At 38.6% G+C, this 14,924-nt stretch overlaps 1 protein-coding gene across 1 annotated transcript in view; it reads right to left on the minus strand.

The window, feature by feature from the left end:
• Positions 1–14,924, minus strand: part of CPE (carboxypeptidase E) — a 51,857-nt gene that overhangs the window by 16,073 nt on the left and 20,860 nt on the right. Inside the window, exons 2-3 of the mRNA XM_007437913.3 lie at positions 4,287–4,483; positions 2,286–2,453 (exon numbers count right to left, since the gene is read on the minus strand). Of these exons, the coding sequence (XP_007437975.1) occupies positions 2,286–2,453; positions 4,287–4,483 (365 nt within the window). The remainder of the gene's footprint in view (positions 1–2,285; positions 2,454–4,286; positions 4,484–14,924) is intronic.

A 14,924-nucleotide genomic window follows, 5' to 3' on the forward strand; every position in this document is an offset into this window, starting at 1 on the left:
TGATTTCTGTGGCATGTATTTCATCAGATGGCACAGGGGTTATTATTACGGGAACATTTGAATGGTTTTATGTTGCTTGTTATTGTTGCTTTCTTCTGTAGCTCTTCCTGCTGAGTTTTTCTTAAGTTTGATTATGATGTCTACTTATCATAAGGTATTCTTATAATAAAGTAGTCTATAATAATTAAATGTTTATAGAATTCCTTTAAAGCTACAGTACAAGAGTTGTAATTAGGACTTTGTTCTTTTCAACAATGAGGCAGCAAAGAAGAGTTTTGAGTATAATATATTCAATTATTTAGTTTTTCTGGACCCCATTCTTTCCTATTTTATTGCTGTTTTTTATTAACTCTTATATTTAGCTATCTTTTTTTTTTCATTTAACAATATAAACTTAATTTTTAAAAAGCTGCTACAGTCCTCTACCCCACTATTTTAGTATGCAAAGATTAATTTAGCTTTTCTGTAGGAGAGGGAAGGGAGCCTAGCATATACATTGTAGGGAACATCTTTCCTTGCTTATTTGCCAGTCTGCTTCACCTAAATGCCTATTTGAGGTACCACTAATAAAAATGTTTCCTGCTTTCTAAATATACTTACTCCAGAGAAGAACTCAAGCTGCAAATCCTAGCACGGCTTCTTCCCTGCTTCCCTGCAAATGTTTATCTGGTTTTGTAGAAGATTTAGTTTTCATCTTGCTTTTAATGTTATTAAAAACAGGTCTGGCCATTTGTCTGGAGTACCTTACAACCACATTTGGTGAAATCCAATTAGGTATTTACAGCAACAGAACTACTTTTGTTACCAATAACAAAGAGGTTTCCTTTTGCCAACTCATTATAGCTTTCCACCTTTAAATTCTGTGCCAGACTCAATGCTCTGGAGCAGGTTTTGGGGGCACAAAAAGCAGCTGAAAGGGCATCATAAAGCCTGTTTGCAATCCACTGGATTTCATCTACAGCCAAAAGGATGTATGCCTTAGAAGAAAAGGCAGGCAGAATTTTCAATTAAAAAAAAAAAAATCGAGGAGGAGGAAGAGAAGAAACTCAGTAAAGGAACACTACTTCTGGAAAAAAGTACTATTTTACTACTGTGAAATATTACCCTGATGGTTTAGTAACTCTACTTAATTGAGTTATTAACATTTTCAGATACCCATGATTTAAAAAATAATAATTTGCCTGCTAGAGAGGCCATCTAGAACTTTCCAAAAATGACTGACAAAAAAAAAATGGAAAAGGAGATACAAATTATAAAATAGCATATTGGGCCATGTACTTTTCAAATACTTGCATGGAGGAGAGGCAAAATTGCTCCAGGGTATTGGTAAAGAAATAACAGAATTGTGTATTCTAGTAGGTGGTGCTTATCTTACTGTTACTGTATGAAGTGCTCAAAAAGAGTCTTTCTTCTAAAGTTCATGTTTAGGGTCTAAACATTAAAAATTCCCTCAAGGAATGTATCAAACTCTAGCATTTCTGAAGCTTCCTGAACTATCCGTGAGAGGACCTTACATTTTTCCAAACATGAGCAATCCAGACAGAGTGCCAGCCAGGGAACCTGCAGCACACGAGAATGATGCATTTTAAATGAGTCCCTTTTAAGGTTTTCCATAAAGCCTTGGAAAGATCTCCAACAGTACTATCTGTCATTTTACAGCCTAAAGCAGTGTTGTCCAAACTTGGCCACTTTAAGATGAGTGGACTTCAACTCCCAGAATTCCCCAGCCAGCCATGCTGGCTGGGGAATTCTGGGAGTTGAAGTCCACTCATCTTAAAGTGGCCAAGTTTGGACAACACTGGCCTAAAGGAATATCTCCCTCTGACTACCATGCACAGTACTAGTTTTCCAATGGTGGAGTGGAGTGCAACTGAACCCCCTTTCCCACATTTCATCAAATTATCACAATTTTCAAAAATGGACAAGGAAATTCTTCACTTTTATTTGCATGAAGAACTTTGCAGAAAGTTAAATACAGCATATTATTGTTATTATTATTATTATTGCTATTGGCCACTTACTCCAAAATACGAACTTGGCAACTTAGAACATCCAATTATACAATTAAAACAATCAATAAAACTAAAAACCACCATAACAATAAAAACAGGACAGAGCCCTCACAAACACATTAGCTCCAGCTCTGGAAATACAGGCAGGTCTTAAGGGCCTTCCAGAACCTCAAGGGAGTGGGTGCCATATGTATCTCTGGGGGGATGCTGTTCCAGAGGGTGGGGGCAGCAATTGCTCAAAATATGAAATATTCTAGATGAAATATTTCATACCTTTAGATTTTGGTCCACAGCTTTCTTCAGATTTTTCAGCAAATGATTATTTGGACCACCTTCTCTCTCATTGACATAGACAATTCTATCAAGATCAGGGAAATTTCGATTTAGGTCTATTCCCTGTGCATTACTTCGACCAACAAACCAGTCTTTGAGTTCACCTGGCTAAAGAGAAGAAGGAAATATTGTGAAACAGCATGATCATTTCATTATGAACTGTCATGATGAATTTAGAATAATGGCCTGTTTAGTTCTTGTATTCTCAGAAGTTCAAATGCATGGCATACTGGAAACATATGCCAATTATTTTCAATCATCAGTACCTGGTTCTCACTGACATACCAACTCTGAAGACTGAATAATACACACATATTCATTACTCAATTTTGCCATGCTTGGAGAAGACACACTGAAATAAATGGGGTTTAAGTTAATAATGACCAATTGGTGTCTCACTAATTTCAGTGGCTCTACTGTATACATGATCAAGTCTAAATTCCACTCTATCTATTAACTATGTTTGAATGTGATAGGCAAGTTCAACATGCCTAGCTTCTAATTTAAATGTTTGTGCTTCTAAATAGCACAACTAATTAACATCGACAGACCTACTGTATACATAAAACTAACCTGAAAAAGTACATGAGAAAAATACAGCACATGTTTTAAATTTATAGCCCATATGTTGTTGTTGTTGTTGTGGTTGGTTGCACAATCAGCCAGATGTTTAGACTAGATTTGGCATTTTTATCCACCTATTGCGTCCTTCCCAAGGACCTGGGATAGGCAGATGTTGTTGTTTGATGGTGTTAAAGGTATCGTCACAGGATTTAAGCTGTTCCAAGTAAAGATGATGATGATGATGATGATGATGATGATGATGATGATGATGATGATGATGATGATTTTGTTGCTTTCAAGTCAGTGATGACTTAATGGCAACTGCCTAGGCTAGTCCCTGCAGTTTTCTTAGCAAGATTTGAGAAGTTGTTTGCCATTACTTTCTTCCTAGGGCTGAGAGAGAGTGACTGGCCCAAGGTCACCCAGCTGGCTTCATGCCTAAGGCAGAAGTAGAACTTACGGACTCCCAGTTTCTAGGGACCACACCAAACTGCCTCTGCCTATAAAATTAGAGTGCCTGAAATTCAGAAGTAATGATTCGGCACAAGGCACATAGAACAATCAACTACTGGTTGATCAAAGTGTAACAATATTGAGTTCTCAAATAAACCTTGAGAACAAATACAAAAATAGTTCTTTGGGACCAACTGCTATTTAAATGTATAAACTTATTTATAGCCACATGGGGGAGCTCTGACACTGAACATTCCTAATCAACTTGGTAAATTTTTTAGCATGTAAAATAAAGACTCAGACCCAGTAATCTAAAGTGATTTTAGATTAATGTGGATTACTAGCATAATGTATTTGGAACAGAAAGAGTGCTGGCTAGTATGCAAGCATTCCATTGGCTACATTACATATAGAATGCCAAGTGTCACGGTGGGAGGGAGTAGATCAAATGCTTAATATGGATTACAAATCAGTTACAATGTAGGCTCACTAGATATATTAGGTGAGAAATATATAGTATCCAAATGTTGGATTTAAACTACTATCAGTCCCAGCTAGCATGACCAACAGACATGGATGATAGGAATTTAGATTCTAACAACTTCTGGAAGACTATGATTCCTGTCTCTGATATACATTGCATTTGCACTGCAGAAGTCACCAAAGATAGTATTGTATATGCAAATTTCAGTCAAAGAACATTCTAAGTGCATATGGTACTGTTACCCAGGTGGAGTGAAAAAGGTAGATTTCTTAGTGAAGGTTATTCTTCTTCTCATATTTTGGTATTCATGCTCAACAAATTCAGATCAGGACACCATTCTCCAGCCCTGCCCCAAAGGCTTCTTTATATCATTAAAATGCAATCATATTTCACTATTTTTAAAAACAGATAATACAAATGCAAATGTATGACTCACATACCTGCGATGCTGCCTTCTCAAAGCCATCTGGATTGAGAGATGGCATGATGTGGATACGGGTACTATGGATCAAATTAATGATAGTTTCATTTCCCTTCTGATATTCATTGCACAGGTACTGAGCCAAGAAGATAAGAAGTTCCCTTCCAACAGCTTCATTTCCATGCATGTTGCCAACATATTTAAATTCTGGCTCTCCTAAAACACAAAAGAAATATATGATCTCAGATGTATAGAGATGTAAAAGATGCACAAAAAGCAAATGCATATCAGATCACGAACATTCTACAATTCTTTCATTCAATAACCCAGAATCTACCTCATTTCCCCATTTATATTAGTGAGGAGATAATTTATATCAACTTCCCTATCTTCAGCCCACTGTGCTGTATTTTGCACCCTTCCTACACATCCTCCAACTCAAAGAATCATACTGGAAAGGAAGCAGAGCAGCAGGGTGATCAGACATCCTGTTCTATGAACAAGAACTGTTTTCTTCATACAGGGGAAATAAGGTATCACGCCAATGTGTACCAGATCACATTGATCTAAGCTAAAGCCCAGTACACAAGTGAAGTGGAAATTGCCCCTCCCCTCCAACACAGCTGAATGATAATTCCCAGCAGCTTCAATCAGCATGAGTAAAGATGAGGGATTTAGCAATATTAGAGAAGATACATTCTGCAGAACATCAATATTCACAGAATGACTTGAAGGGATCCTGAGACATGATCCCAAGATCCAAGTAAGTGTGTGTGTGAGTGTAAGTAAGGGGGTGTTTATGCATTCATCTTCACTAGTCAGAGTAGCATCATATTCTTGAATGAAAGTGATGCTGTCAGATATCTCCATAGATATCACACTGAAACAACTGGAAATAAAACATCACTATATTTTAGGAATGAATATTTACAGGAGTCTATATTTAGAAGTGAAACTTGGACTTTAAAGAAGCAGAATAGGAAGAGTATTGAGACCTTTGAACTTTGGTGTTGGAGAAGACTCCTGAGAATACTTTGGACAGCCAAGAAAACAAACCAATGGATCATCAAACAAATCGACCTAGAGTTCTCACTTGAGGCACAAATGACCAAGCTCAAATTATCCTATTTTGGACACATTATGTGAAGACCCAGGTCTCTGGAAAAGGCTCTAATGCTGGGAAAGGTGTAAGGAAAGAGAAGAGGATGATCAGCAGCAAGATGGACGGACGCAGTTACAGTGACAATGAGTGCATCATTCAGAGACTTGAAAGAACAGGTTAGGGATAAATCGTCAGTGGAGAAAATCTATGTGGTTGCTAGGAATTGAAAACAACTTGATGGCACATAATCATCAACCAAATATTTTAGGATTATATGAGCTTTTAAACAAAAAGCACTCAAGGTTTTACTACCTCTTCTTTCAACGTATCTTGTTTGTAGCACATACTATCATCAAGACTAAATATGATTTATGTTTGGCTTAAGGTAAAACCTGTTTAGCAAGAGGTGCTCAGAAGTATAATTTCAGTGATGCAAAACAATAATCCCTTAATTTCATATGCAAAAGTGCTATTAAACTGTTAATGATTTGAGATACGTATATGACAACAGCCAACAATTTCTGAATACAACTATTGAAATTATATACAAAAACACAAGCTATAGGGGATATGTTCTATATAATCTTTCCTGTACTAACAGGAGATGGGATATGCATAAATGACAGTGCCTATTCCAATTTTTTTACAAAAAGAGCCAATCACAGTCACAGACATATAGAAGCTTCTGCAGTTCAAACTTACTTAAGGGAATGTGTATGTGTGTGTGTGTGTACACACACACACACAGATTAGATATAAATATAGATTAGATATAGATGATGAAGATGATGATGATTATGATAATCACAAGGATTGGATATGGATACAAGTTTGAGAGTGGAACTACATCAGCCACCTCCTCTACATGGATGACATCAATTCACTGACCCACCTGACACAGATCTACAGTGAAGATATTGGGATGTCAGTTGGACTGGCTGGAGAAGTGTGGTTAGATGGTAGTAAAGAGAGGGAAGGTAGTTAAGACTGATGGGATGGAACTACCAGCAGGCCACACAGACCAGCTACCATCTTGGTATCCCACAGTCATATGGGAATCACAATGAAGGGGCAAGGAACACAGCAACATCCAAGTACCATCAAAGGATAAGACAGGTCCTGAAGACGCAGCTTAGTGGGAATCCATCAACATGTATGCCCTGCCAGTCATCAGATACCCTGTTGGTATAATGAGCTGGCCAAAGGAGGACATGGAGGCTACCGATGTGAAGACCCAGAAGCTCCTCACAATGTTCAGAGATTTCCACCCCAGGTCCAACACTCAGAGACTGTACACCAGCCAGAAATAGGGCAGGCTGCATCTGGTAAGTGTCAAAGACACTGTCCTCGACGAAACCCAGAGTATCCAGGAGTACTTCAGTAAGATGGTGCTCAAGGATAAGCTGCTGAGAGAATGCCTGAGGCAGCAGCAGACATGGGAGGAAGTTCAAGTGGAGGAAGTGCCATGGCAAGACAAGCCCCTGCATGGGATGTACCATCCACAGATACTGTAGATGAGGTGGTTGACATTGGAAAATCCTACCAGTGCCTGGAAGGGGCTGGACTAAAAGACAGTACTGAGCCACTGATCATAGCAACATAGGAACAGGCACTAAGTACCAGATTCATGGAAGCAGTGGTTTACCACACTAGACAAAGTGCAGACTGTGCAGAGAGGCCTCAGAGATAATCCAACACATAGTGGCAGGGTGTAAAATGTAGTCATGAACAGCATACACTGAACAGCATGACCAAGTAGCTGGCATTCTGTACAGGAACATCTGTACAGTGTATGGACTAGATCCTCCCAAGTCCAGCTGGGAGATTCCATAGAAGGTCATGGAGAATAACAGGGCTAAGATCCTGTGGGACTTCCAGTTCCAGATGAACAGGCAGGTATTGGCCAATCAACCAGACATCGTGGTAGTAGACAAGGACCAGAAGACAGTGGTGGTGATAGGTGTAGCGGTGCCAAGTGACAGCAACATCAAGAAGGAATATAAGAAGCTGGAGAAGTACCAGGGCCTGAAGGAGGAACTAGAGAGGATATGGAAAGTAAGGGTCTCAGTGGTGGTAGGAACACCCAGGGCTACTACTAAGCTGGGAGAGTGGCTCCTACAGATCCCAGGAACAACATCAGAGCTCTCTGTCCAGAAGAGTGCAGTGCTAGGAACAGCTAAGATACTGCACAGAACCTGCAAACTCCCAGGCCTCTTGTGGGGACCTAAGATTGAGGAAGACACATAGCACCCATAGGGGTGGGAGGGAATTTATATCTATATCTATATATCTATATCTACACATACACACACACACACACACACACACAGACATGCCTTCCACAAGCTGGAGGAAAAATCTCTGTAGTGGGGAAGTCCATGGCTTCTAGTTCGTTCAGGGAAACTATACCAGTTGAATAGATTCCATGCTGAAGTTTCCATTCAATTGATTGAGGGAGATGGGATAGGGGGAGGGTTACAGCTAATACACTGACTCCTACTTTCAATCACATGGTAGATGTTTAATGTACAAATATAGTTATATTTTCTGTACATGAATTGTATTGTACTATTGCCAAGCTTTACCTAAAAACAAGGCAGATTTACGGATTTCAATCTGATTGTCAATAAATCTCCTTGGAATGTCAGCCATAGTCCCATTTTAAAAACACATACACATATTCACATCTGAGACAGCCAAAGATTAGAATCTATTTTGTATGTATTATTCCAATGCTTCATGGAAGACATCTTTTGAAGAAATGAAAATTGTATCCATAAAACTTGTGAGATTCCTGGAACTTTTGCACAGTTAGCATAATAAAAATAGGATAGTAAGACAAATATTCCTTTGCTTTCTTTCAAGAACCTAAATATCTTCTTCAATCTTATGTCAATAAAATAAACAACTGCATGCTTAATTTTGACAAGACGGGGATATTAGTTTTAAAAGTGAAGGAATATTTTATGATCAGCATTTATGCAAAACTCAGAATTGTATTTTTAATATTTTTTCCCATCCATTAGAGCAGGGTTCCTCAACCCTACAACTTTAGGATGGGTGGACTTCAACTCCCAGAATTCCCCAGCCAGCCACTTTAAGAAGTCCATCCATCTTAAAGTTGCTGAGGTTGAGGAACCCTACATTAGAGGAAACCCAGTAGTACTCCTTCGTTAAAAAGTGTTTTTTGGTATTTTGATTATTTCCGTTTTCTCAACAGTTTTAAGTACTATGCACCTTTCTTGCCACTGTACAACTTCTGCAACCAGGGCACCATAAATAACAAGACATTAATTAATGTAAAGATAGCTGAAGTCTGAACTCTGGGTTGTTGCTGGGCTTGGTAGGCTTGGTTTTGTTTGTTTGTTTCAGTCAGAAATAACTTATCCAAAGATCCCTTAAAGAGAGGATCTGAAGCAGTACAATGTATTAGTTCAGTCCCAGTTAAAAGTCAGCAAGGGTGACATTATAGCTAACTCCATTCTCAGGGAACAGAGAAACAATTTTAAAATTGCTATCTGACAGAAAAGAAATGTGTAACTTGTAAAGGTTTAACCCTATCTAGTAAAGAAAGATACTGCACAGCTTCCACAGCTTAGTTCACAACCAAGCAAAGTAGAATAGCTTTTACTTAACTCTGATATAGTTCCACGAACTTCCTCTGGAGCAAACTACATATAATCGGGCTGCAATAAAGCTGCTAGAAATACATTCCAGAAGGTTTCAAGGTAATCTCAGAGTTATTCCTGCTAACGTTAATGAAACATCAACCATTAATTTAAAGTGAGTGAAGGTGAATTCTTTCAGAATTCGACTCTCAACAGTTTTGTACTGGAAAGTAATTAGAAGGATTAAGATTAATTTTACTGGTAAGATTCCCAGTATTTCTTTTCTTGCATTGTTAGGTTGAGTGAATGGACTTATTTATACCCAGAAACTGGGAGGTGAGTTAAGCAAAAGCAAAGGCGGTAGAAAAACAGAACGCCCACAAACCAGAGAAGGAGTTGTCCAGCTTTGATTCTATTCCTGGTAAACGCAGCCCTCAAAATGAGCTGACATCATTAGGACTTGCAGGTCTGGGAGTGGCAAAACTGTGTATGGAACGGCTCTCAGTTTTGTTTGTTTGGTTGCAGTTCCACAAAGAGTACTGTCTCATTGACATGAAGAGTGGATAGATGCCGCAGCCACTCTGTAACAAACTGAATGGAAATGCTATGATTTTCTCTGTACTTTCACAAATTGCTCCCTAAAAGCAGCAACAGAAGAAGAAAAAATCATTTTAGCCAGCTGGAATCAGAAGGCAAAAGAACTTCACAACTGTATCAATAAACCTAAGGATCAAATCACATCAGACTTGGCATCTTATGAAATACCAGGTTTTTTTCAAATAGCGAGGTGACTACCCTCAGACCCTGAACTTGTGCTGTGCTGATTTAAGTCAAAGATTATTTTCATCCTATATAACTCCAGATGTTTTGCATGCAAATTCAAATTGTTGGCCTTCAAAATCAAGGTCACTAGAGACCTTTCTGAAGCAATGAATATTGGCACGAGTATTAACACTAAATTCTCAAGATTCACTGACCTTATATTCCACAATTTATATGTTATGTTGCTTGCAAGCACTGAAGAATCTTGCTAATGACTACAAGGGGCCTTGATGGAATACTGTCTTTCTGTAAGAAGCTACTGGAGACAGTATGTAACTTCACACCTCCAGAACTGCGACAAAAGGGTGGACTTAAGAAATAGAAGTCTTTGGTTTGGGAGAAAGCTACCAGGCTTCCTGGTTGTTCAGGATGTCTTTTCTGATGTAGGCTGGTCTATCCTAGAATAGGAAACTCTTTTGGGCGTAGGCCCTCTCACATATTGGCTATTTGTGTCAGAGTCTGCACACTCATTCCCAAAGTTCAGTAAATCCTCTGGACTCTAATTAGTTCCATTAAAGATTTCTTTATTGAGAGAAATGTACAGCATCTATAGGTTGTTGAGTCTAAGCATTGCTAAGAAAAACCCTTCCTTTTAACCCCTTCCCCCCATCCCCCTTCTACTTTCTTTTCCCGCTTGAAATTCCTCGCGCCTTTCTCTGGTCTCATGGTTGCTTGACCTTGTTGGCGCCTCTGCAGAGATAACGTTAGCACCTGGCTTGGCTTCCTCCCCCTTCTCTCCTGACTTTGATGGCAGGAACAAGCAAGCGGGCCTCCAATTAACAATTATAACATTTAACCCTATCAACTATGCATCACTAGTCTACATTCAATTAAGCTTTGATTTCTAGCTTGCACAGATCCTGACAATTTGCTTATTCACAAAATGGCTGCCATGATGTGTGGCCAAACATAAAATACCCAATTCCCAGAGGACAATTTGCTGAGGTTACTGCCTACCATTCCTTCTGCACCCAAAATGTTCTCTACCTTCCATTTGCTCCCCCCCCCACTTTTTTTCCCCCCTGGACAATGGGCATATTACCACAAGATCCAAACACCCACCATTTTTTTTTTCTAATGATGCTTAATGGGAAAAGATAACACTCAATTTTGCTTTGCTGCTTCATTCCAGTTTCCTATTTGTTTATTACAGTCAAGTGTGAAAGCAATGTACCATGCATCTAAGGACATGTCTGAAGGCTTACTGATATTCCCTGGCTTTGTGTTGTATTCGCTGTTCTACCCTGATACCAGTATGATCTACCTGAATCCCTCTGATATCTATTGTTAGTACAAACACATATAAACTCTGATCATCTGAAGGATCACAGAAATGTAAGCTGATAAAGAGGAAGCTACTTATCCTGACAACAGATTAAGGTAGATGCAAGCTTGTACATTAATAAGGTAACATTACATTTAATGCCTTCTGCAGACTCTAGGGAACCAATCATTTCATTTCTGTCAAGCATCCATCAATTCAATGCAACTAGGCTAGATGTGTTCATTTCTTTCCTTACTCAGAGATATGAATAAATGGAAAATTACAAATGTAACTAGAAGCACACAGGCTGCTGACAGCGCAGCTGCTCCCAACAGGGAACCAACATTTTCTGGTAAATATTCTAGCAAATTGATGGAATCATATTACTATTCAAAGCTTCCTGATTCAGTATTGTGGGAGATAGTGAAAAGGTTACTCAGTTCCGACACAATGAAAACTGCACTAAAAATCAAAAAAATCCTGAAAGTGGGTAATTCAAGTAAACAGCTAAGAAGCTCATAGGTTATTTCTGAACCATCATTCGAGTCTCACTTTGTGCATCCTACTTCATAGGTAGTACATAGGAGTACTGCAAAAATAAATCAGGAAAGAATATTTTGCAGGATGTGTAACTCTCACTAACCCAGAGATCCATTTGTTATATCTGTATTAATTTAAGAGGGCTAAATTAACACTATCATTAATAATTAAAGTATTTTTGCTATAATTTAACTTTTGGTATTTTCTTTCACTTCTTGTTAATTCATTTCTCTTTATACAGTTTGGTGTGTTATCTTTGCATCTCAGTGTATGTCTTATTTGTGTACCTTTGTCTCTTGCACTTAGGTGCAACAATTTCCACATATTGTCTCAATCTTTGGGACTGGAGCCTCACTGTATAATCCTACAAATGACTTTATGGAAAGGACACCCACTAATTTTCCACAAGTCTTCTTCTCAAAAAACTCTTTCTGCATTCTTCTGTCTTATCTAAATATGCAACTAAATTTGAATCATCAACATAAAAAGCTTTCTGCTCTCCTAACAAGTTAAATCACTGAAAATTTCTGGCTGGTAAATGCCAACTCTGAATTTAGATAAAAATAACCCAAGGGGTCCCCCCCCCTTTTCTATATAAGATTAGAACAGTTGCTGTAAAGCATTCTGTGCATCCTGAGTCCAGAGGAAATGGACTTTGGACTATAACATTGCCAATATTTATACACTATTAAAATAAAAATGTCATAAACTGGATTCTTAAATCCAGGAGGTCACCCAGTTTGGGTCTGATAAGCCCACATTTGACTAGCTTCAGATAAGTCACTGTATCATATGATTTCAAACAATTATTTATTACTTCAGGCCAGTGATCAAACATTCCATAAAGAAGAAAGGGCTGAAAATAATGAAAACTGGGAATTCCCTACTATTTGCCAAAAATATTATGAGCACAGCCTAATAGATCTTAACATTACATTAAACTATTCCATTTATTATTATATGCTAATGTAAGTTTCCTCCATTTCCTTTTCAAAAACAAATACTTTTTTTCTTTTTGTACAGTGCTTCAGCAAGTTCATTTTTGAGACCTTCCTTGCCCTTCCTTGCCATAAAGTATTTCCCATTCCCCCTGCTCTTTTTAAAGACTAGATTCTGAAGAATTCTGTCATCCTTCCACATACTGACTTCAAGTATCCAAAGAATGTCAGAGAGACCAGAAACCTAAACCCATTCTCTTCTCCTTTTATTAAGCACAAGGCTGTTGTCACTTTGTTACCTTCTTCACATCACTTGTATTGTGATAGTGTCAGTACTTAGCATTTGCACACTTTTATAGGGCTGTGATACTGTTCTGAAGATGGGTGTTAGAATGCTTCGGGCTTCCAATTAAACGGCCTCAAAATAGTACTTGTTAAGAAGAGCTGATAACTAGGTAACAGAAGATGGCAACATGAAGATATATCTTTCTAATAATCTTTCCTTTTACTCAGGACTTAGTCCAAGCACTCAGCCCAAGAACACCTTTAATGGGAACTAAGGAATGGAAAATAAAATGTTTGTCCTTTTCACCAAGTGCTTTCAATGCACACCCATCCTACAGCACTTGACCTAAAAGGGGACAGAGTATGCAGATGTCAAATAGGCAGGCTAGCACTTCTTTTCCAAAAGATGGAGAATGAATAGATGTTATCGATCCCACTTGCTTCCTACAACTAGTACATCTGCAAGCATTCAGAAAAAGCTGAAAACTGCATCCTTTCCAGCATGCGGTTAAGCTAGCAGAGAAACTAACCAAAGCCACAGCAAGCATATTCATCACCAGACATAATGAAAGATGTGTGTTCAGTTTAAAAGGAAAAAAATGTACTCAGAATTTTGCCTGATAAGCTCCACTCATTACAATGGAAATAGACCTTCCCCCACTTCCTGCAGAAACCAAAACTTCTAGGTTCTCTGGCCCCTGCCTTCAAAATCTTGCATGATCACAACGTTCTATTGAAAATAACACATTCTGTAAATCCCACATTCTCATATTCATTATCTCTTCTATTCTTTCGTTCAATCCATAGAGCTGCTACTCAATAGAGCTACTATTGTTTAATGTGGTAGAGAGAAAGCCTTTGGATTCCATGAAGAATAAAATGCAGCATAGGATGGGTCCTGGATGTTGGGAATGGATTTTTATTTCTCCCCCCTAAATTATAAGGGCAAAACAAATGAACAAGCTGTGGCATTTATGTACAGAGTGTACATTCTCCCTTTCTCTTCCTTGGAACAGCAACACCTAAATGGAGGTCAGGTGTAAGAAGAAGGCTTCATGTGTTGAGCAGCTACTCTATTCAGCTTTGCTACTACCAGTTTCAGGACCAGGAGTTCTGGACGAATAGCACTAACTCCATTAGTTAGTGCTATTTGTTCTCTTTGGTCACTGTGCCCAGTTATCATCACCTCTCTTTGTTACATGTGCATTCACACTTGACCAATCACTAGCTCTTTGCCTAAGCTTCCACAAAGGGTTGCTGTGAGGAGAAAATGGGGTGAAGAATCACTGCTTGGGTTCACATATCATTCTAAGCATAGTTAATCCCTCCCCCGCTCAAGGACTAAAAAATCCCCGCCCTTTTAACTTTCAGGAGAGCACTTAGGACCTGGCTCTTCCCCCAAGCATTGGGATAAGGTGAGGTTAGAGCAGGATGAGAGTGTAGTGAGTTGCATCTGAGAAGTGTGGTTGTGGTGCCAGGTTTTTCTGGTTTTTATTGTTTCTTTTGTTTTTATTGCTGTATAATTGTTTTATTTTTGGATTGTAAGCCGCCCAGCATTTCTTTAAGATGGGCAAATATGCAAATGTTTTAAATAAACAAACAAATAAATACCATATTTTTCCATCAATAAGATGCCCTCATGTACAAGATGACCCCCACTTTTCCAACCCAAAATTAAGAAATCAATATTTTAAAGATAGTGCAGAACACATTTTTATTTAGTAATTAGGTAACATTTACTTGATACACTCAGTGGGAGGAGGTCCAAACCATCTCTCTGCAGCTCTATTTCCATGCTCTTTTGCATAACTGATTACATTCAATCACGAGTGAAACTGCCAATAGCTTGTCTCTGCAAACAGACTTCCTCCAATTGATTTGTTCAGCATCAGCTGACGTCAGTTACATAAGGCTCGTGATTGGAGGAAGTCTGTTTGCAGAGACAGTATGGGCAGTTTCACTTGTGATTGGAGGCTCATGATTGGAGGAAGCCTGTTTGCAGAGACAAAGTATGGGCAGTTTTGCAACCGCATGGTTCTCTCCTCGGCTTACTTCCTTGAATAAGACGCCCTTCAATTTTTAGCGTAAGGATTTTAGA

This window comes from Python bivittatus, unplaced genomic scaffold, assembly GCF_059951505.1.
Source record: "Python bivittatus isolate LINGU-HERP-01145 unplaced genomic scaffold, Pbiv_v1 ctg000070_np1212, whole genome shotgun sequence".
In the NCBI taxonomy this organism is placed as follows: domain Eukaryota; kingdom Metazoa; phylum Chordata; class Lepidosauria; order Squamata; family Pythonidae; genus Python; species Python bivittatus.